We start from the raw sequence: 23,143 nt of genomic DNA on the forward strand, positions 1-23,143 counted from the left end.
CGCCATCCTTGGTGTGGTGGAAGGGGTGTGTCCTGGGTACTGCAGTTAGATCCAGAATTTGTGGGGGTTTTGTTGTTGCTGCTGCTGTTTGGGTTTTTGTTTTTTGTTTTGTTTTGTTTTCTTAAAATTTTTATCTTTAAGGGCCCCTGAGTGGTTCAGTTACCACATCACATCGGGCTTCCTGCTCAGTGGGGAGCCTGCTTCTCCCTCTCCCTTTGTCTGCAGCTTCTCCTGCTTGGGCTCTTACTCTGTCAAATAAAAAATCTTTAAAAAAAAAAAAAAATGTTTTAATTATCTTTAATCTCTGTGCCCAACGTGGGACTTGAACTCAAAACCCTGAGATCAAGAGTCACATGCTCCACCTGTTGGGCCAGTCAAGCACCGTTAGACCTAGGTTTTCATCATGACTCTCCTAATTGTGTGTGACCTTCGATCTCCCTGAGTCTCAGTTACCTCATTCATAGGCTGGGTGGCGCTTGTAGGGACCCCACAAGAAGAGTGTGCTGAGGACTAAACCGAATAATGATTCTATGGTTCTTAGCCCCCAGTTTTGTTATTTAGCCATCACTCAACTGTTGTTGTTCTCCTGTTTTGTTTTGTTTTAGATTTTATTTATTTATTTGACAGATACAGATCACAAGCAGGCAGAGAGAGAGAGAGGGAGAAGCAGGCTCCCAGGACTCGATCCCAGGACCCTGGGATCATGACCTGAGTCTAAGGCAGAGACTTTAAGTCACTGAGCCACCCAGGCGCCCCTGTTCTTCTCCTGTTTTCCCTTCCTCTTTGCCCCCAAACACACCTTGACACTTCTACTGAAATGCACTTTCCCCAACTGTTTTCAGTTTTGTGTCATGAATGTATCACCTAAAACATGGTTTATCTGAGAAGAGGCACTTCCAAACACATGTACGAAATGTGTGTAGGAGAAAGTCTTCAGAGCAATACGAAAGATCTCAGCCACCCAAACTCCTCTTTCCCTCTGCCCATCGTTATTAGCCCTGGGATAAAACAGGAGAAAGATTTTTTTTTTCTTTTTAGGTGTTGTTTTAGTAATATTCCTATGGAAACCCTCCATTTGTTTTATATCACATAAAGAAAAATGGAGTTTATAGATAAGTTCTCAAGAAGGTTGGAAAAATGTGTCTCACTCATCCTATTTATTTAATTATATATGCTCTAGATTGCTTACTTGCCTGTTACTTTATGAAGGTTTAGGGCAATCATTTTTTTTTTTTTTAAAGGTTATTTATTAGAGTAGGGGGTGGAGGGGCAGAGGGAGAGGGAGAAGCAGGCTTCTGGGCTGAGCAGAGAGACTGATGACACTGGCCTTTCACAGGACCCTGGGATCGAGTCCCACATCGGGCTCCGTGCTCCGCGGGGAGCCTGCTTCTCCCTCTTACTCTGCCTTCCACTCTGTCTGCCTGTGCTCGCTCTCCCTCTGAAAAATAAATAAATAAAATCTTTAAAAAAAATGCATTTTAAACAAATATCTGTATTAATTCTGGTATAGGTGGCCTGAAACAATATTTAGAGAAACACTGATTTAAAGTCAAAGAGAAATGACAAATCAAAAGGCGTCTTGGGCATCATTCATGAATCACACCTTGGTCTTCATTGTCTTCTATAGACCTATTTCTCCAAACCTGCTGTGGGAAAGGACCAGTTTTTTGTTTTTTTATACAGCAGGGACCAATACAGTGAAATGAATTACTAGAAAAGGAAGATTTTTTAAAGTATACAAGAACGCAAGCCCAGTATTTTATTGTTAGATTCAGCAGTCAAAAAATGACTGTCAAATTAAAATAAAAGTCTCTAAATTCGGGGCGCCTGCATGGCTCAGTGGGTTAAAGCCTCTGCCTTTGGCCTGGGTCATGATCCCAGGGTCCTGGGATCGAGCCCCACATTGGGCTCTCTGCTCAGCGAGGAGCCTGCTTCCCTCTCTCTCTGCCTGCTTGTGATATCTGTCTATCAAATAAATAAATAAAATCTTAAAAAAAAAAAGTCTCTAAATTCTTACTCATGTTGTTACAGAGTGAAAACTAACAGTTCACAGGCCGGTGCCCATCTTCGGGCCACACTTTGAGTAGTGTTGCTCTTCAGAAATGGAAATGATTTTGTGTTGAAACTGGCAAGCTGGATATTGTCTCTTCTGCCGTTCCCAGGAAGTCTGATTTCTTCATCCGTAAAACTGAGACAGTTTTACTACCTTGCCTATCTTCTAGGAACGTAAAACACAACGTATGTAAGAGTATACTGCAAACAGGGGCACCTGGGTCGCTCAGTCAGTTGAGTGTCTGACTCTTGGTTTTGGGTCAGGTCATGAACTCAGGGTCATGGAATCAAGTCCTGTGTTGGGCTCTGCACTCAGCGCAGAGTCTGCTTAAGATTCTCTCTCTTCCTCTGCCCGTCTCCCCTGCTTGTGCTCATGTGCTGGATCTCTCGCTCGCTCGCTCTCGCTCTCTCTCTCCCATCGGACCCCTGGGTGGCTTAGTTGGTTAAGCATCTGCCTTCAGCTCAGGTCATGATCCCGGGGTCTTGGGATTGAGCCCTGCTCAGAGGGAATTCTGCTTCTCTCTCTCTCTCAAATAAGTAAATAAAATCTTAAATAAATATCTTTTTTTTAAAAGATTTTATTTATTTATTTGACAGACAGAGATCACAAGTAGGCAGAGGCAGGCAGAGAGAGGGGGAAGCAGGCTCCCCGCTGAGCAGAGAGCCCGATGCGGGACTCGATCCCAGGACCCTGAGATCATGACCTGAGCCAAAGGCAGAGGCTTTAACCCACTGAGCCACCCAGGCGCCCCTAAATATCTTTTTTTTTTTTTTTAAGATTTTATTTATTTATTTGACAGAGAGAAATCACAAGTAGATGGAGAGGCAGGCAGAGAGAGAGAGAGAGAGGGGGAAGCAGGCTCCCTGCCGAGCAGAGAGCCCGATGCGGGACTCGATCCCAGGACCCTGAGATCATGACCTGAGCCGAAGGCAGCAGCTTAACCCACTGAGCCACCCAGGCGCCCCCCTAAATATCTTTTTTTAAAGTGCATTGCAAACTTAAAAAAAAACAATATAAGTTCTGTTAATTGTCATGGACATTTATCTATCATATCATTGAATAGGGAGTCTGTCAGCAGCTAGGGCTATAGAGAGACACGGTGAGGCGCTCACTATTCAGCTGTGTCATTGCCGCCTAAGGCTGGCAGTATGCATAGCTGATTTAAAATCCAGATCCATAAAAATTTCCTGGTCTTGAGCAGTCTTGCTCTGGATTCTAGTAGCATGCTTACATTTTTAAAGTGTATAACTTGGTGGGTGGGGCGCCTGGGTGGCTCAGTGAGTTAAGCCTCTGCCTTTGGCTTAGGTCATGATCTTAGGGTCCTGGGATCGAGCCCTGCATTGGGCTCTCTGCTCAGCAGGGAGCCTGCTTCCCCCACTCCCCCAACTGCCTCTCTGCCTGCTTGTGATCTGTGTGTGTGTGTGTCAAATAAATACAATCTTTTAAAAACTAAAAAAAAAAAAAAAAAAAAATTGTAGGGACACCTGGGTGGCTCAGTTGGTTAAGCAGCTGCCTTCAGCTCAGGTCATGATCCCAGCGCCCTGGGATCGAGTCCCACATCGGGCTCCTTGCTCCGCAGGGAGCCTGCTTCTCCCTCTGACTCTGCCTTCCACTCTGTCTGCCTGTGCTCGCTCTCACTCTCTCTCTCTTACAAATAAATAAATAAAATCTTTAAAAAAAAAAAATTGTATAACTTGGTGATGTTTCTTTGTAATAATTCCAAACTAAGACATTTTGAAAGGATGTAGCATACTTCTCTAACAGGTTTAAAGCATTCTGGAGTCGGGCGCCCTTTTGAGTTGGGAGTTTCTGGTACTCCTGTTAGGGCCCTTTACTGTTAATCCTAGAGCAGATCGTCCCTTCTCTCAGCTGGCTTCCGGTCTCGTCTTGTTCTCCAACCCCACACTCTTTCTTTCCCTCTCGTCTACCTGGCCCCTCCTCTCAGAGTGTTAGAGAGGTAGATAGATACGGATCCTTGAAGCCAGGAATTCATTCAACAGAGTGATTTTTGAGTGCCTTACATGTATGGGTTAGGTGCAAGAGGTAAGTAAATGAAGAAGACATGGTTCCTGACCTCTGGGATCTCACAGGTTTTTAGCGGAAATGGACAAGTAATTTAGTAATGAGACAGGTGTGACGTGTCAAAAATGTTTTGAGAACACTGAGGAAGGAAAATACTGCCTGGGAGAATGGGGAAGCTTTCCTAGATAGAGCGGTCCTTGTAAATTTACCCTCTAAACTGAAGCACTGACAAAGGGGAAAGGGATGCTTTTTACATTTTGAGGGGCGGTAGGCATAAACTGGTACTGTTCCACGCAGACTAGTACACACTGTCCCCCTATCTGTAAAAGAAATGTCTTTGTGTGGTGTTAGAGTAAAAGTTGAAAGATTTACTAGGAAAATGTCACACAGTAAAGCTTGGCAGCATGAGAGAGTGTGTAGGTGTGCCTGGCCCATAAGATACTTAAGGGTAGGAATGGCAGGAGGTAAGGAGATGAATTGGAGCCAGACGACGTAAGGACCAATGTGCTGCTGTTGCAGGTAATGGGAAGTCTTTGATACTAAGGCTGAGATGGCAAGGTTACACTTTTCTTTTTCCTTTCTTCCTCTCTCTCTCTCTCTGGTCACTTTGCTGGCTCTCTGAAAGATGAATGGGTGGGGGCAGGTGCCTTACATGCTGAGACCGCAAGGTCATGGAATGTGTTTGCTGTAGATTAGGAGAGAAAAGATGCTATTCTGAAGGATGGCAGGAAGGTTGAAAGAATGGAGAGACTCTGGAGATATTTAAAGCTTTAGAGAGACTTAGACTAGTGGGGAAAAAGTCACTCTGCTCTGCTTCTAGGACACCTGCTCCTGGCTTCCTTCGGCCTCACAGACCACTTCCCATCTTAGTTGCTTGTGTTCTCTTCAGTTTGTAAATGTTGGACTCTTCTCTGTTTGCGCTCACGCTTTCTATGATTTTGTTGTAGCTTCGCTTGAGCTTGTGTCTCAGCCAGTCCCAGCACACCGTGTTAGAGAGGTGCACTTTTCATTTTTCTCCCATTAGTGACCATTTCTACGGAAGACATTATCACTCGTTCACACGCCTGCAGAGATAGAAGACCTGGAGTCAGCCTGCACGGGCTTCTCAGACTCCACATCCCGGGCATCTGTATTTCTCTGTTCCTTCTTTGTTTTCCTTTTTTTTAAATTAAGATTTTATTTATTTCTTTGCCAGAGAGCGCGTGTGAGAGAGAGCACAAGCAAAGGTAGCATCAGAGGGAGCGGGAGAAGCAGGCTGTGCACTGAGCAGGGAGCCCAGTGCGGGGCTCGATCCCAGGACCCTGGAATTATGACCTGAGCTCAAGGTGTAGATCGTACCTGATATTCCTGAGTCAAGGCCATACCTGATTTGGCCTCGAGATTACCTCGCCTACCTCATTTCCTACCACTCTCTGTCGTGGATATGGCATTTCATCTAGTTTGTTTGTTGGTGTTTTTAACTGTTTCTTGTACTTACTGAGCACCTGTCTCTGGCAGCATTCATTGTCTCTCAGATGCATCCAGATTTCACTTCCCACCCAGTTCAGGAGGTAGGACTTTCCTGATTGTGCCCTAACAGTAGTCTCCCCCACCAATGCTCTCTAACCCATTTTCATGCTTAACCTTCTTAAAGGTCCTATCCCTACTTTACATATGTATGTTTTCTCTACTGTTTTCTCTTTCCCACTGGAATGTTCAGCCCAGGAGGGTAGAGACTTTGTTCAACATTGTGTCCTCAGTGCCAGAATAATGCTAATAATAAGTAGGAGGCATTTCATAAATACTGTATTTCATAGAATCTAAGGTGCTTTCATGCTTGGTCCAGGCACGCCCCCTCCCAGGACCTCTATCCACCGACTGGAAGCTCCTGCACCCCAAATTTTTTGGATTCTGCGGAAGCTTCGTCAATAGTCTGGATGGATCATTAATTACGTTTCCAGCCCCTGTCTGGAGGATGGGGATGGAGAGGGAGTTTCGAGCTCCTAAGGACCCACCCAGATACGTCTCATTAGAACAAAAGATGCTCCTAGTGTTCTTATCACTTAGGAAGTGACAAGAGCTTTAGTAACTCTGTGCCGGGGGGTGGGAGGGTGGGCAGAATTCCCTCACGGAGCCCGGCAGTAACCGGATCCACGGTCCAGGAGGGCTGTCCGTGCCTCCCACCACACTGCTGCTCGCTATGGCGCACTTTGCATCCTTGTGCCGCCTCACTTTCTGTTCTCTGTGGTCAAGTGAAAGGCCTCCTTCTGGAAAAGGAGTCTGTTCTGTTCATGCCCCCCCCCCCCTTTTCAGTTAATCTAAAAACTTTTCAATTTTTAATAAAAATGGAAATGTTTAAATATATATAAAAACAGACTAGAACAATAAACAGCTATGTAACTAGCATCTTCAGTTAACAGTACACATTTTGCCATATTTGCTTCATTGGTGTGTAGCATATGCATAGTGTTTCTGAACTATTTCAAAGTAAACTTTAGACTTGACTTCTAGATATTGAAGATATTGCCGTGTTAAACAGAATAATGCCCCTTCCTGCAAGATAGCCACTTTCTAATTACTAGAATCTGTGAATGTGTTCCACTTTCCTGGCAAAGGGGAATTAAGATAGCAGATGAAATCAAGGTTACTAATCAGCTGACCTTAAAATAAGGATAGTGGTCCAGATTATCCACGTGGGCCCACTGTAATTGCAAGGGTCCTTAACATGGAGAAGGGCAGAAGACAGTCAGAAAGATGACAGCTTGAGGAGGAGACGAGCCCAGCCCATCACTGATGACTTGAAGGATGGAGAAATGGCCATAACCCCAGGAAAGCAGGCAGTATCCAGCTGGGAAAGGTAGGAGAATAGATTTTCCTTCAGAGACCCCGGAAGGAATGTGGCAGACCTCCCTGCTGATGCCCGTAACTTAGCCAGCAAGACCCATTCAAAACCTCTGACTTCAGACCGTAGGGTAATAAATTCGCATTGCTGAAGCCTCCAACTTTGTGGTAGTTTCTTACACGGCCATAGAAATGCTTCTCCAAAAAGATCAAAATTTCCTGTTCCACCACAATGCCCTTTTTCATAGCAGCTCTGGAAGAGAGCGTCTCTCTACGCAAGATCTGCATTTTAGATTTCTCATGTTGTTCCCATATGGTATCCTCTAGCTGGCTTTCTGATTCTCTGTATTTCTTGCAAAGTGGATTTCATTGTGAAGGTTACTTGTTTTTGGCAAAAACACTTTATGGGAGATTCTGTGTACTTCCTGCTGTATCATACCAGGAGGCATGTCCAACCTGAGATTTCACCCTCTGCACTTTGGGGTCTGACCCCTGGCTTCCGTTGACAGCAGGGTCTCTCCATCACCAAAATATGGTTTTCCCTTCGCACTTAGCAGTATGTGGAGTTATTTTGTTTATTGAAGCTGGAAGGCCTATCTGCTCTGAAAAGTTACTAAAGTAGTTATTAAAAATATAAAATTAGGGACGCCTGGGTGGCTCAGTTGGTTAAGCAGCTGCCTTCGGCTCAGGTCATGATCCCAGCGTCCTGGGATCGAGTCCCACATCGGGCTACTTGCTCCGCAGGGAGCCTGCTTCTCCCTCTGACTCTGCCTTCCACTCTGTCTGCCTGTGCTCGCTCTCACTCTCTCTCTCTCTTACAAATAAATAAATAAAATCTTTAAAAATATATATATATATAAAATTTATACTTTCAGATTATCATTTTGACTCTGGAGTATGGCAGTCCACATAACCTTAAAATCTTTTGTAATTCCATTACAAAACACCTAGTAAGGGGGACCTGGGTTGCTCAGTCGTTAGGCATCTGCCTTTGGCTCAGGTCTGGATCCCAGATCGAGCCCCGCATCGGGCTCCCTGCTCAGGGGGAAGCCTGCTTCTCCCTCTCCCACTCCCCCTGTTTGTGTTCCTTGTCTCTTGCTCTCTCTCTGTCAAATAAATAAATATTAAAACAACAACAACCTAGTAGTATTGGATAAAGTGTAACAAACTTTTTTTTTTTTTTCCTTAAGTGAACTTCCTCTTAAATGCACAGCTAAGCCTGGAAGAAATAAGGGAAATCCTCAGGAGCAACAAGTGAAAGGGGAGCGGAGAATGAGAGAGAGAGAGAGAGAGTGTGTGTGTGTGTGTGTGTGTGTGTGTATGACTTAGTGCTGGGACAGTTCTGGGGGCTTTCCCAGTCTCGGGCACCAGAAGACTTGTTTTTAATGCTTTAGTGATTGGGGTCCAGAGACAAAGCATTATGCCTGGCACAGAGTTAGAGATGAGAACCCCCTTGTAAGGCCAGGAGGTCACAGGGAGATGACCATTAAAAAATTCCATCTCCTAGTTGAGAGAAACAAGGAAACTTCTGTCACACTCCGGGTTCTGATTAGGAATGGGTGGGAGTACCCCCTGAAAATTTAAGTACAGGCCTGCACTCATACAGGCTTAAATTATTTTCATCTGGAGATCCCCAAGCTGAGAAATAAATATAAAAAAATTATTTGGAACCCTTTATTCCTTTGGTGTAGCTGGCAGAAGCATATGAAATACTCTGAAGGAAAAGGTGCACAATCCAAATCACACAGGATTCCTACAGATAAAGTCACAATGAAAACAAGGCTCACAATAGAAAATGACAAAAGGCACAAGAAACAATTAATTCATTTACCAACAATACGTCACTGTTAAAAAATCAGTAGGAACTGAAACTTCAGATAATAAATCTCTCTTTTTTAAAGATTTTATTTATTTGACAGTGAGAGAGGGAACACAAGCAAGGGGAGTGGGTGAGGGAGAAGCAGGCCTCCCGTGGAGCAGGGAGCCCAATGCAGAGCTCGATCCCAGGATGTTGGGATCATGACCTGAGCAGAAGACAGGCGCTTAACGACTGAGCCACCCAGGCGCCCCAAATCTCTTGATTATAGCTTAAAAAATAAGTATATTTAAAGTATATTAAGTGTAAAGATTTTGAAAGAATAGAAAAAACAATTGGGGGGAGACAGATTTGAAAAAACCAAATAGAATATCTAAAAATGCAGAATATGGTCTTCTGTTCAGCAGGCCAGACACTCAGTAAAATGAGGGGCGGGGACCTCTCCCAAACAGCTAAACATTTTAATGGGCGGAAAACGGGTCACCAAATATAAATGTGGAATATGAGTCATCAAAAGGAAGGAAATCTTGCCTCTTTCGACAACATGGATGGACCTTAAGGGCATTATTCTGAGGTAAGTGAGACAGAGAAAGGTACCTTCTCACTTACATGAGGAATCTAAACAAAACCAAAAACTTTGAATAGATTGATGGTTGCTTGTGGGGATGAGTGGATGAAATGGGTGAGGCTGCTCAAAAGGTACAAACTCCTAATTACAAAATAGGTTCTGGAGATCTTTTTAATCACGGAGATGTGGCGTTTGCATGGGGTGACCATAGCTGATAATACTGTGTGAGACATTTGAGAGTTGCTAAGCGAGTGGATTATTCCTTTTTTAAATTTTATTTATTTGACAGAGGGCAGGGGGAGCAGCAGAGGCAGAGGGAGAAGCTGACTCCCCGCTGAGCAGGGGCCCGACGTCAGGCTCAGTCCCAGGACCCTGAGATCATGACCTGAGCTGAAGGCTTAATGACTGAGCCACCCAGGTACCCCCCTCGGATGATTCTAATTGTATCCAAAGTTGATATGTTCTGCAGTAGATGAGTAAAGTTAAGAACTCGGAAGATGTGGGGCGCCTGGGTGGCTCAGGTCATGATCTCAGGGTCCTAGGATGAGTTCCGCATCTGGCTTTGCTCAGCGGGGAGTCTGCTTCTTCTTCCTCCGCCTGCCCCTCCCCTTACTTGTGTGTGCGCTCGCGCTCGCGCTCGCGCTCTCTCTCTCTCTGTCTCTGTCTCTGTCAAATTTTTTTTAAAAACCCTCAGAAGGTATGTTTGTTAAATAGCATATTCAGCATAGCTAAAGAAAGAACAAGGAGCGATAGGAGGAAATTATGCAGAATGCAGCATCAAGATAGAAAGAAATGGAAAACATGACAAAAAGATTGAGAAATGGAGACCAGAATAAGATGGTCCAAGATAAATGTCATAGGGGTTCTAGGATAGGATAGGAAAAATGAGATGGTAATATGCTTAAAGAGATAATAACTGAGAATTTTCCAGAATTGCTAAATATATCAGTCTTCAACTTCAGGAAAAAATAGCGAATTTTGAAAGGAGCAATAAAACGAAACACATTAGAACACACTAATAATACTGAATCTTGTAAAACGTCAAAGACAAAGAACTAATGAAAGCAGCCAGGGAGGAAGAAACATTACCGCAAAGGAATGAAAATTAGACTTCAGTCAGACTTCTCAAACACCAAGAAAATGTAAGGAAAGTAGTATTTTCAAAGTTTCAAAGAGAAAAGATAAGTGAGTTAGAACTCTGCTCATTCTAAAATGAGGATGAAGTAAACATTTTCAGGGAGACTTGAATGTGTTCAGCAGCTAGGTATTTTTTTTTTTTAATTCGTTTTAAAAAATTCTTTATTTAAAAAAATTTTTTTTAAAGATTTAATTTATTTATTTGACAGAGAGTGATCACAGGTAGGTAGAGAGTTGGCAGAGAGAGAGAGAGAGAGAGGGAAGCAGTCTCCCTGCTGAGCAGAGAGCCCGATGCGGGACTCCATCCCCGGACCCTGAGATCATGACCGGAGCCGAAGGCAGCAGCTTAACCCACTGAGCCACCCAGGCGCCCCTGTTTTTAAAAATTTTAAAAATAATGTATTATTGGTTTAGAGGTACAGATCTATGATTCCTCAGTTTTTGTTTTTGTTTTTAAGATTTTATTTATTTATTTGACACAGAGAGATCACAAGCGGGCAGAGAGGCAGGCAGAGAGAGGAAGGGAAGCAGGTTCCCCGCTGAGCAGAGAGCACGATGCAGGGCTCGATCCCAGGACCCTGGAATCATGACCCAAACCGAAGGCAGGTGCTTAACCCACTGAGCCCCCCAGGCACCCCTCACCTTTGTTTTTAAAGGATATTATTCTGGGTATGGTATTTTAGGTTGTCAGGTTTGTTTCTTCCTCTCTTTGTCTTTTCTTTTGCCTTGTTTCCTACAAGAAATCTGGAATTATCCTTATTTTTACATAATCGATCTTCCCCTTGCCCTGCCCTGGCTACTTTTAAGTTTTTGTAGCAGTTCTAAGCAATTTAATTATGTCCCTTGGGATATAGTTTTCATGTTCCTTGTGCTTGGGGTTTATTGAGATTCTTGAATTTGTAGGTTTATAATTTTCACTGTTTATTCTTTTTTGGTCATTACTTATTCATATGTTTTTTCTGTCCACTCCTATAACTCTTTGAGCAACTCCAGTTGTCTGGATATTAGGCTGCTTAAAGTTGTTCCCCAGCTTTAGGGCGCCTGGGTAGCTCAGTCAGTTAGGCATCAGCCTTTGGCTCAGGTCATAATTCCAGGGTCCTGGGATGTCTGCTCTTTCCCCCTGCCTATGCACACATGCACTCTCTCTCTCTCTCAAATAAATTAATAAAATTCTTTAAAAAATATATATATATTCTTTTAAAAAAAAGTCTCCCAGTCCCCTCATGCTCTTCTTATTTATTCTTTCCGACTGTTTTGAGGTCATTTTTATTACTACCTCTCCTGGTTCGTTAATTTTTTTTTTCCCTGTAATCACTAATCTGCTTTTAAAATCAGTGCATTTTAACTTCTTTATTGGATCTTTTTTTACGTACCACACAATTCACCTATTGAGTGTGCAGTGTAGTGGTTTCAGTGTATTCACAGAGTAGTACAACTATCCCCACACTCTAAGATTAGAACATTTTCATCACCCCAAAAAAGAAACCTCTGGGGCACCTGGGTGGTTCAAGTGGTTGAGCATCTGCCTTCGGCTCAGGTCATGATGTCTGGGTCCTGAGACTGAGCCCTGCGTTGGGCTCTCTGCTCAGCAGGAGCCTGCTTCTGCCTCTCCTTTCGCCCCTCCCTTATCCTCTGCCACTGCCCCCCCACTCGTGCTTGCTCTCTCCCTCTCAAATGAATAAATAAAAAATCTTTAAAAAAAGAAAGGAAGGAAGAAACCTCTGACCCAGCAGCAGGCATGATGCATTGTGACCCTCTCTTCAGCTATGGGCAGCCACTGGTCTACTTCCTATTTCCATTGACTTGCCTATTCTGGACTTTTCATATAAATGGAGTCATACAATAGATGGCCATTTGTGACTGACTTCCATCACTTAGGTAATGTTTCTAAGGTTCATCTGTATTGTAATTCTTATCAGTACTTCATTCTTTTTTGTGACCATATAATACTCCGTTTTACAGGGTCGCGACATTTTGTTGATTCATCAGTTGACGGACATTTGGGTTGTTTCCACTTTTCAGCTGTAGGAATAATGCTGCGGTGAACATTGGTGTACAGATTTTTGGGTGGGAATAGTATTTTCAGTTCTCTCGGGTGTATGCCTAGCAATGGAACTGTGGGTCATATGATAACTCTGTGTTTAACTTGGTGAGGAACCGCCGAGCTTTTTTCCAAAACTGATTGTACCATTTTCCATTCCCAGCAGCAGTGTGTGAAGATTCCCGTCTCCCCGCAGGCTCCTCAACGCTTCCTGTGTTGTTTGTGACTGGTGTCTCTCTGCAGCGGTCACCTCTGTGGTACTCTGTGCTTTCACTAGACCTCCGCTCCGTCTCCTCTGCTCCCGAGCCGGCCTGGCTCTGCCTCAGTTCCACCTGTGCACACCGTGTCTTAGAAGCGCCCCTAAGACCATAAAGGAGGGCAGTTGGCGAGCTTACCTTGTTTGTGTCCTGTTCCTGCGGGGCCACTGCCTTTGTTGTCCGATGTCCAGTGTCTTGAAAACCTGTCTCATGTATTTTTGTCTGGGCCGTTGTTATTTCAGGTAGGAGGGTAAATCCGCCCCTGTTAACACCAACTTGGCCAGAAGTAGACTTCGCAGCATTAAACATCAACAAATTGATACTTAATGTTGAACTGGAGAATGGATTACTAAATCGTATATTTTTGCAATGGAGTTCTACACAGCAGTTAAAACAAATGAAGTAGGACTTCATACATTTACTTGGATAAATTTTAAAAAAATTAAAAATGGGGGCACCTTGGTGGCTCAGTGGGTTAAAGCCTCTGCTTTCGGCTCAGGTCATGATCCCAGGGTCTTGGGATGGAGCCCCGCATCGGGCTCTCTGCTCAGCGGGGAGCCTGCTTCCCCCTCTAGTCCCACCCCCTCTCTGCCTGCCTCTCTGCCTATTTGTGATCTCTGTCTGTCAAATAAATAAATAAAATCTTAAAAAAAACAACAACTTTAAAAATGAACATTGAAAGGCAAATGGAAAAGGACATGTACAAGAGCCTACTTTCTAAACTATAATTTATAAAAGTACACAAACTGTACCATACATTATTTAAAGATACTTATGCAGTAATCTTGTAACAGTATCCATGGAAATGATAACAAACTCATCAGAATAATGCCTTTCTCTGGGGAGAGGAGGAGGTGGGGAATGGATTGGGGGTGTAGTTATCCAGGGTGCTTTGAATGTATCTCTAAGTGTTTAATTTCACTAAAAGTAAGTTAGGAAGCCACATATGTAACAAATGACCAGGGCCTAACTATGTGAAGAACTCTTAGAACTAAATAGGTAAAACAATCCAGTTAGAACACGGCCAGAAAACATGAACAGAGGGGTTCTCACAAAAGAGGATTTATTTATTTATTTATTTATTTATTTATTTATTAAGATTTTATTCACTCATTTGACAGGCAGAGATCACAAGCAGGCAGAGAGAGAGAGAGAGGAGGAAGCAGGCTCCCTGCTGAGCAGAGAGCCCGATGCGGGACTCAATCCCAGGACCCCGGGATCATGACCTGAGCTGAAAGCAGAGGCTTTAACCCTCTGAGCCACCCAGGTGCCCCTCACAAAAGAGGATTTACAGATGGCAAATAAACACATAGAAGGATATGCAGCATCACTAGCCTTTAAGGAAATACAAATGAAAACTATGGTGAAATATCACTACACACCTCTCAGAATGGGTTAAACAGCAAACAGTGACACCACCAAATGCCAGTGAGGATATGAAGAAACTGGACTTGTCAAACATTGCTTATGGGATTATATAATGGGCCATCCATGCTAGGAAACAGATGGGTGGTTTCTTATAAAGCTAAACATTAATTTTCTATATTACTCAGCAGTAATAACACTCTTATGCATTTATCCCAGAGAAATGAAAACTTGTGTTTCTGCAGAAACTTGTATGTGAATATTCATAGCAGCTTTGTTATGGCAAAAAAAAAAAACCAAAAACAAAAACAACAAAAAAATAAACACCACAAAACTGTTTCAACTCCATTGCCCTTCAGCAGTGCAATAAGTAGGGTACATTCTGACCATGGGCTACTAGTTGGCAATAAGAAGGAATGGACTATTGGTACATGCAAAAATTTGGACGAATCTCAAGGGAATTCTACTAAAAGCCATTTTTTTAAAAAGCCAACCCCAGGGGTGCCTGAGTGGCTCAGTCATTTAAGGGTCTTAATCTTGGTTTCAGCTCAGGTCATGATCTGGGGGTCCTGGGCTGGAACTGCACATCAGGTTCCACACTCAGTGTGGGGTCTGCTTGGGATTCTCTCTCCCTCTCCTTCTGCCCCTCCTGCTTCGGTTCTTTCTCTCGTGTGTACATGCTCTCTCAAATCTTTAAAAATAAAAAAAAATTTTTTTTTAAGCCAGCCCCAATAAAAGTTTTTTAAAAAGTAATCTATACATCTTCCCCCATTTTACTTGGATACGTTTGTCCTTACTTAGTTCCCAATGTCACCACGTTCGTAGGTGCCTGGATCCTCCATAGTCAAGACAGAGAATAGTTCTATCACCTCAGACCCACCCTGTCACTGCCCCCTGCCAACTACGCGCCAACCTGGTGATCACCGATCTCTTTTCCATATCTAAAGGGTTATCCTTTTTTTTTTTTTAAGATTTATTTATTTATTTATTTTGAGAGAGAGGGAGAGAACACACGTGTGCCCAGGACGGGAGGAGGCCAGGGGAGAGAAAAACTTAAGCAGACTCCATGCTGAGCTCCGAGCCAGACTCGGAGCTCAATCTCATGACCCTTAGATTGTGACCGCGTCAAAATTAAGTCATCTGGCGCTTAACCAACTGAGCCACCCAGACGCCTCAGGGGTTTGCCTCTTTTTTTTTTTTTTTTTTAAGATTTTATTTACTTAATTGGCAGATAGAGACCGCGAGAGAGGGAACACAAATGGGGGGAGTGGGAGAGGGAGAAGCAGGCTTCCGCTAAGCAGAGCTCAATCCCAGGACCTCAGGATCCTATCTGAGCCGAAGGCAGATGCTTAACCTACTGAGTCCCCCAGACATCCCAGATCTATAGATTATATCAACGTTGATATCCTGGTCATGGTGTTGGGGGAGACTAGGTAAAGGGTACATGGAATCTTTCCTGCAAGATTTCTTGAAACTTCCTGTGACTCTACAATTACCTCAGAAAGTTAAATTAAGGGGCTCCTGGGTGGCTCAGTGGGTTGGAGCCTCTGCCTTTGGCTCAGGTCATGATCTCAGGGTCCTGGGATCGAGCCCCACGTCAGGCTCTCTGCTCGGCAGGGAGCCTGCTTCCCCCTCTCTCTGCCTGCCTCTCTGCCTGCTTGTGATCTCCACTGGTCAAATAAATAAATAAAATCGTTTAAAAAAAAAAAGAAGAAAGAAAGTTAAATTAGAAAAATAAAATAGAGGTGAAGCGAAAACTTGTGTGCGGTGAGATTCCCCCGACTCCGCGTTGTGTCCGTTTGGAAGGTGGGTCAGAGAGAGAAATCAGAAAAATACTGGAAACAGTAAGAATTGAAAGTATTTTTTGATAACTTACTAATATTCATTTAAAAGTCTTTGGATTTGGGGAATCCAAATCCTGGAATATGACTTTTGATCCTTGAGGTTGTGAGTTTGAGCCCTACGTTGGGCGTATAGGTTGCTAAAAAAAAAAAACAATTAAAGTCTTGGGGCGCCTCGGTGGTTCTGTGGGTTAAAGTCTCTGCCTTCAGCTCGGGTCGTGATCTCAGGGTCCTGGGATCGAGCCCCGCATCGGGCTCTCTGCTCTGCGGGGAGCCTGCTTCCTCCTCTCTCTCTCTGCCTGCCTCTCTACTTGTGAGCTCTGTCTATGAAATAAATAAATAAAATCTTTTTTTTTTTAATTAAAGTCTTTAGATTTTAAAGTTTTTTTATAAGAGATACTTATTTTAGAGAGCGAGAAAGCATGTGTGAGCAGGGGAGCGACAAAGGGAGGAGACAAGCAGACTTCCCACTGACTGGGGAACCGGATGGGGGGTGTGAGGCTCCGTCCCAGGAACCCTGAGATCGTGACCTGAGCTGAAATCAAGAGTTGGAGGCTTAACTGACTGGGCACCCAGGTGCCCCGAAAAGTCTTAAGATTTTTTAAAAGTATCAGAATTTGTAAGAAGGGTATATATATTTTGTATGTTTATATGAATATATATCTTACACAGAGGTGTATATTATATATATAATATGTGTTAAGTACTTAAAAAACAAAAAAGAAGCTCCACACCCAACATGCAGCTTGAATCCACGGCCTTGAAATCAAGAGTTGCGTGCTCCTCCGGCTGACCCAGCCAGGCATTCCGAAACAGCTTATTTTTTATGTGTTAAATAACTAATCTTCGACAAAGCAGAAAAGAATGTCCAATGGAAAAAAGATAGTCTCTTCAACAAATGGTGCTGGGAAAACTGGACAGCCACATGCAGAAGAACGAAACTTGAACCGCTTTCTTCCACCACACACAAAAACAAATTCAAAGTGGATGAAAGAGCTGAATGGAAGACTGGAATCCATCAAAACCCTAGAGGAGAAGGCAGATGGCTACCTCTTTGACCTCGGCCACAGCAACTCCTTGCTAGACACATCTCCAGAGGCAAGGGAAACAAAAGCGAAAATGAACTACTGGGCTTGCGTCAAGATGAAAAGCTCCTGCACAGCAAAGGAGACAGTCAACACAAGGAAAAGACAGCCAACAGAACAGGAGAAGGTTTGCAAATGACCTGTCAGGCAAAGGGCTGGTATCCAAGATCTATGGAGAACTAATCAAACTCAACACGCAAAACACAAAAAATCCAATCAAGAAATGGGCAGAAGACATGAATAGACAGCTTTTCAAAGAAGACATCCAAAGGGCCAACAGACGCATGAAAAGATGTTCAGCATCACTCGGCATCAGGGAAATACAAATCAAAACCACGATGAGGGGCACCTGAAGCACTCAGTGGGTTAAGCCTCTGCTTTCAGCTCAGGTCATGATCTCGGGGTCCTGGGATCGAGCCCCACATCGGGCTCTCTGCTCAGCCGGGAGCCTGGTTCCTCCCTCTCTCTCTGCCTGCCTCTCTGCCTACTCGTGATCTCTGTCTGTCAAATAAATAAAATCTTTTAAAAAAAAGAAAAAAGAAAAAAACACGATGAGACCCCACCTCACACCAGTCAGAACGGCTAAAACAAGTCAGGAAACGACAGATGCTGGCGAGGATGCGGACAAAGGGGAATCCTCCCACGGTGTTGGTGGGAACGCACGCTGGTGCAGCCGCTCTGGAAAACAGCATGGAAGTTCCTCCAAAAATTGAAAATAGAGCTACCCTACGACCCAGCAATCGCACTACTAGGGACTTACCCACAGGATACAAATGTAGTGATCCGAAAAGGCACGTGCACCCCAGTGCACAGCAGCAGCATCCACAGTAGCCAAACTGTGGCCCAGATGCCCCATCGACAGATGAACGGTAAAAGCAGATGTGGCATATGTATGCGAGGGAATGCTATGCGGCCGTCAGAAAGAATAAAATCTTGCCATTTGCAGGGTACCTGGGTGGCTCAGTCATTAAGTGTCTGCCTTTGGCTCAGGATTTGCAGTGATGTGGATGGAACTAGAGTACATCATGCTGAGCAAAATAAGTCAGAGAAAGACAAATACCATAGGATTTCACTCATGTATGGGATTTAAGAAACAAAACAGATGAACATGGGGAAGGGAAGGGAAAATAAAATAAGATAAAAACAGAGAGGGAGTCAAACCATAAGAGACTCTTAACTATAGGGGATAAACTGAGGGCTGCTAGAGGGAAGGGTTAGGGGGATGGCTTGGGTGGGGGCTGGGCGTTACGGAGGCACTTGTGACGAGCTCTGGGTGTGGTAGGTAAGTGATGGATCACTCACTTCTACTCCTGACACCAATATTCACTATATGTTAACTAGAATTTTTAAAAAATTTTAAAAGGGAGGGCGGCTGGGTGGTTCAGTGGGTTAATCCTCTGCCTTCGGCTCAGATCATGGTCTCAGGGTCCTGGGATCGAGCCCCGCATCGGGCTCTCTGCTCGGCAGGGGGCCTGCTTCCTCCTCTCTCTCTCTCTGCCTACTTGTGATCTCTGCCTGTCAAATAAATAAATAATCTTTAAAAAAATGTTTTTTTTAAAGGAATACTGCTTTGCTTTTATATAACTATAGGCTTAAATTTCATCATTTTTCAAAATTGGTGGGGAGGTTTTTTGTTCTGATTTGTTTTGTTTTGTTTTTGAGTAGGCTCAACACCCAGCATGGGGCTCAAGACTTAAAACGCCGAGATCGAGAGTCCCATGCTCTACTGACCAGGCCAGCCAGGTGCCCTGAAAATTGGGGCTTTGTAACTTAACTGACAATTAAAATTTTTCTATTCATTCTCTGATGTGGTTAGTTGGGAAAGCAAATGTGAGAGGAGCATTGTATGTCGGCTGGCGAACAGCGGTCACTCAGCCGATGTTTGTCTGGTTCGTGCTTCCTCTCCAGCCTCCACCGTCTGCTCTCTCAGGGTCCTCTGAGTCTTCGCTGCAGATCTGGGTTTTGGTTCGGGGCTAACAGTAAGATGAAAGCTTGACAATCGTGAGGCTGGAGCTGTGACCACCTGACCATTCTTTCTTTTCACAGGGGCAGCAGCAGATTGAAACTGGGCGTTTTTCGCCTGTAATTGTTAGACATCAGCGTTGGGGCTCTCCTTTAGTTTGCTGAGAGGTCCTGTTTTCCTGGTGTTTCCTCCAGCTCTCTGTCCGTTTCTTAGTTTCCTCCAACCCTTAAATGTCGGTGCTGCCCAGGGATCTATGCTGGGCCCTCTTTTCTTGTGACTCTGTCTTTTTTTCTGGGCAGCGTTGCTCAGCGCCCATCCATTACTTCCATTACCTCCTCTGCCTGTACAAGTATCTGTCTCCAGCCCTGGCCTGAGCACCGGCTCTTCAGTTTGCGTGCTGCGTGCCCCGATCATTGGATGCGTCCACCTCAGTGTCACATCGGCACTTCTGACAGTTTTCCATGAAGATAGTTTAGTTTAGGTAAGGGATAACCTGGCTCCAACTGGCTTACACATTAAGCGAGTTTATTGGCCTGTGTAACTGGCGTGAATCCACGCTAGCTCTGGGGCAGTTTGAGGTGTGGCCCAGCTCCAGGATTCTCTCCCATCTCCGTGTGGCTGGTGCAGTGTCTCCTCTGTCCACAAGTGACCTGCCTTCCTCATGGTCTCAAGACGGCTGCCAGCAGCAGCACACCAGGACTGCATATTTTCACATTCATACTCAGAGGAAGAGAATATAGGACTGGGTAGGACCTGGTGGCTGAGACTTAAGTCAGGAAGTGTCAGGGATGATTCCCAGGCTTCTGGCTTTTGTCTGTGGATGAGTTCAGCCCTCTTCATTGAAGTATGAGAAAAGCAGGCTGTAGGAAGGCAGAGAAGATGAGTTCGTGTGAGCACCCAAGTTCTTATTTTAGTTACATGCACATCTTCTGTCAGAATGAAATTGTTAGCAGTGACCTAGGGGCTTCTGGGTGGCGCAGTCATCAGGTGTCTGCCTTCAATTCAGGTCATGATCCCGGGATCCTGGGATCGAGCCCCAATCAGGCTCCCTGCTCAGTGGGAGGCCTGCTTCTCCCTCCCTCTGTTTGTGTTCCTGCTCTCGCTGTCATTCTGTCAAATCAATAAATAAAATCTTAAAAAGAAAAAGAGACAGTGACCTAATCTTTTTTCCCCTTTATTCCTGCCAGCTAACCATGAGCTGGACACATAGTATTCTTGGTGTTTGGGGCGGGGGCAGGGGGGGTGTGTGCATTCACAAATACCCAGCACCGCTTCCCATGGTTCTCCAGGTTCTCCAGCTCTGGTCCGTCAATCTGTGTAACAGATTTTTGAAGTGTGTTAGTCCTGCATAGCAATCCCAGATTTACTGTCTAACGCTTTATAGCCCAGAGATACTGGATTGAACGTTTTCCCAACTGTGAAGTTAGGGATAATACCACCTAGTAACTTGTCGAGGAGATTGAAATGAGAGCACATGAGAAGTGCCTAGCAGTGTTTGGCTTTTAAAGATTAGTGATTATCATTAGCAGCCCATAAGAAACAAAAAAAGGCTGGTTAGGCATTAAAAGGCAAAATACAGGGCACCTGGGTGGCTCAGTCCATTAGCGTCTGCCTTCGGCTCAGGTCATGATCCCAGGGGAGGGGCCCAGCCCCCCACATCAGGCTCCCCACTCAGCTCTCCCTCCCCCAGCTTATGCTCTCTTGCTCGCTCGCTCTCAAATAAATAATCTTTAAAAGGCAAAATTAACATTTATCTTAGAGGATTTTTTGAAAATTTTATTTTAAGGGGGCTCCACACCAAATGTGGGGCTTGAACTCACAACCTTGAGATTGACTAAATAGCGCATGCTCTACTGACTGTGTCAGCCTGGCTCCCCTATTTTGCAGAATTTTTGTTTTGTTTCTTTTAGAGAGGAATTTTTATGTGATAAAGTTACATTGAATATTCTTTTTTCTTTAAGGTTTTATTTATTTATTTGACAGCACACAAGTAGGCAGAGCAGCAGGCAGAGGGAGAGGGGGAAGCAGGACCCCTGCTGACCAGAGAGCCTGTGCAGGGATGCGGGGACTCGATCCCAGGACTCTGGGATCATGACCTGAGCTGAATTCAGGCAGAGGCTTAGCTGACTGAGCCACCCAGGCGCCCCTCAGTGACTCTTTTTTTTAATGTAGATACACAGAGTTGTGCGGCTATTGCCACAATCCAGTTTTAGAATATTTCTATCACCTCATGTGCCACTTTTTTTCCTTTGTTCTTTCTTTCATCTTTTCTTTTGTGTTTTTTTTTTTGTTTTGTTTTCTTGGTTTTTTTGTTTTTTTAGAGAGAGAGAGAATCTTCAACAGGCTTCTCACCCAGCACAGAGCCCAGTGCAGGAGTCAGTCTCATGACCCGAGCCCAAATCAAGAGTTGGACGTGTGAAATGACTGAGCCACCCAGGCGCCCTCTCTCATGACATTTTTTCTTTTTTAGATTTTATTTATTTATTTATTTGACAGAAAGACAGACAAGTTTGCAGAGCAGCAGGCAGAGGGAGAGGGAGAAGCAGACTCCCTGCTGAGCAGAGAGCCCGATGCGGGACTCCATCCCAGGACCCTGAGGTTATGACCCGAGCCAAAGGCAGAGGCTTAACCCACTGAGCCACCCAGGTGCCCCTCTCATGACATTTTTAATTTATCTCAGTTACATTGGATTTTTTTCTTATTGTGGCAAAATATAACAATTTTTTAAACCTTTTTTTCCTTTTTTTTTTTCTAAAATTTATCAATTTAACCATTTTTAACTGTACAGGTTCAGTGGCCTTAGGTATATTCACAGTGTTGTGAAACTATCACCACTGTCCATTTTAAGGACTGTTTTTTGTTTTTTAAGATTTTACTTATTTATTTGAAAGAGCATGAACAGGAGCGGAGGGAAAAGCAGCCTCCCTGCTGAGCAAGGAGCCAGATGTAGCGTTCGAACCCAGGGTCCCTGGGATCACGACCTGAGCCAAAGGCAGGCGCTTCACTGAGCCACACCCGGGCACCACCAGGAACTTTCTCTTCACCCCAGAGATTCTGTTCCACTTAAATAACAGTTCCTCACTGTCGCGTCGCCACTTGAGTCGCAGGTAGCCACTGATGTACTTTCTATCTTGGTTAATTTGCCTATTCTAGGTACCTCATGTTAGTGGAAATACTTGTTCTTCTGCATGTGACGTACCTCACTTTGCATGATATTTTCAAGATTCATCCATGTTTTATCGGATTTCGTGGCAGAATGGCTAGATCAGTAAAGAATGGGCAAGGACGGGCGCCGGGGTGGCTCAGTGGGTTAAGCCTTTGCCTTCGGCTCAGGTCATGATCCCAGGTCCTGGGATCGAGCCCCGCATCGGGCTCTGTGCTCAGCGGGGAGCCTGCTTCCTCCTCTCTCTCTCTCTCTCTGCCTCTCTGCCTACTTGTGATCTCTCTCTGTCAAGTAAATAAATAAAATCTTTAAAAGAAAAAAAAAAGAATGCTCAAGGAAAGTTTGGTCAGCATTTTCAAGGCATCTCTTGGGAAAGATTACTTACCTTAGACATTCAAATATCTGTTTCTGGTTTCTCCCAACTTCTAGTGTATCTGTGTATTTTGCTGGAGTGTAATATGGGGGGTGGGTCTTTGAGCAGTGTTCAGCTGTGTGTATAACCATCTGAGAAGCCGGGATGATCATGGCGTCCCAGACTCCATTCACTCTACGTTATCGATGTTTTGTTCCTTTGTTACATATTTCCAGTGCTTATGAATTTGCCTCAAAACTTGGAACTCTGTGCCATATTACTTTGCATTTGTGTATCTTGCTTTGTACCTTTCTGGAGTATTTTTTGCATCTAGGTGTGTGATCAGTTGAGTAACAGACTTTCCTCACTCACAGCTTCCCACGGGATTCTCAGTGGTCCTCTCAATATGAGGTGTTTTGTTTTGTTTTGTTTAAAGATTTTATTGTTTATTTGAGAAGGAGGGAGGGAGAGGGGGAAGCAGGCTCCCCGCTGAGCAGAGAACCTGCTTGAGACTCGATCCCAGGATCCTGGGATCATGACCTGAGCCAAAGGCAGAGGCTTGAACCCACTGTTCGACCCAGGTGCCCCTCAGTATGAGGTGTTGGTCACCTTCCCTGGAACACTGGGGAGTTACTGGGGAGTTACTGGGGAGTTGGAGTT

The 23,143-nt window shown here is 44.4% G+C and overlaps 1 protein-coding gene across 5 annotated transcripts in view; it reads left to right on the forward strand.

Moving 5' to 3' along the window:
• GATAD2B (GATA zinc finger domain containing 2B) overlaps positions 1 to 23,143 on the forward strand; it is an 82,931-nt gene that overhangs the window by 42,280 nt on the left and 17,508 nt on the right. Inside the window, exon 1 of one of the 5 annotated variants that reach the window (XM_059413902.1) lies at positions 9,589 to 9,697. The exons of 2 other annotated variants lie outside the window; for them this stretch is intronic. In XM_059413902.1, the coding sequence (XP_059269885.1) occupies positions 9,681 to 9,697 (17 nt within the window). In that variant the 5' untranslated portion in view covers positions 9,589 to 9,680. Of the gene's footprint in view, positions 1 to 9,588; positions 9,698 to 23,143 lie in introns of those variants that run through there. 2 more of the 5 variants (XM_059413899.1, XM_059413898.1) reach the window with 2 other exon arrangements.

The sequence above is a fragment of the Mustela nigripes genome, chromosome 10, assembly GCF_022355385.1.
Source record: "Mustela nigripes isolate SB6536 chromosome 10, MUSNIG.SB6536, whole genome shotgun sequence".
Classification (NCBI taxonomy): domain Eukaryota; kingdom Metazoa; phylum Chordata; class Mammalia; order Carnivora; family Mustelidae; genus Mustela; species Mustela nigripes.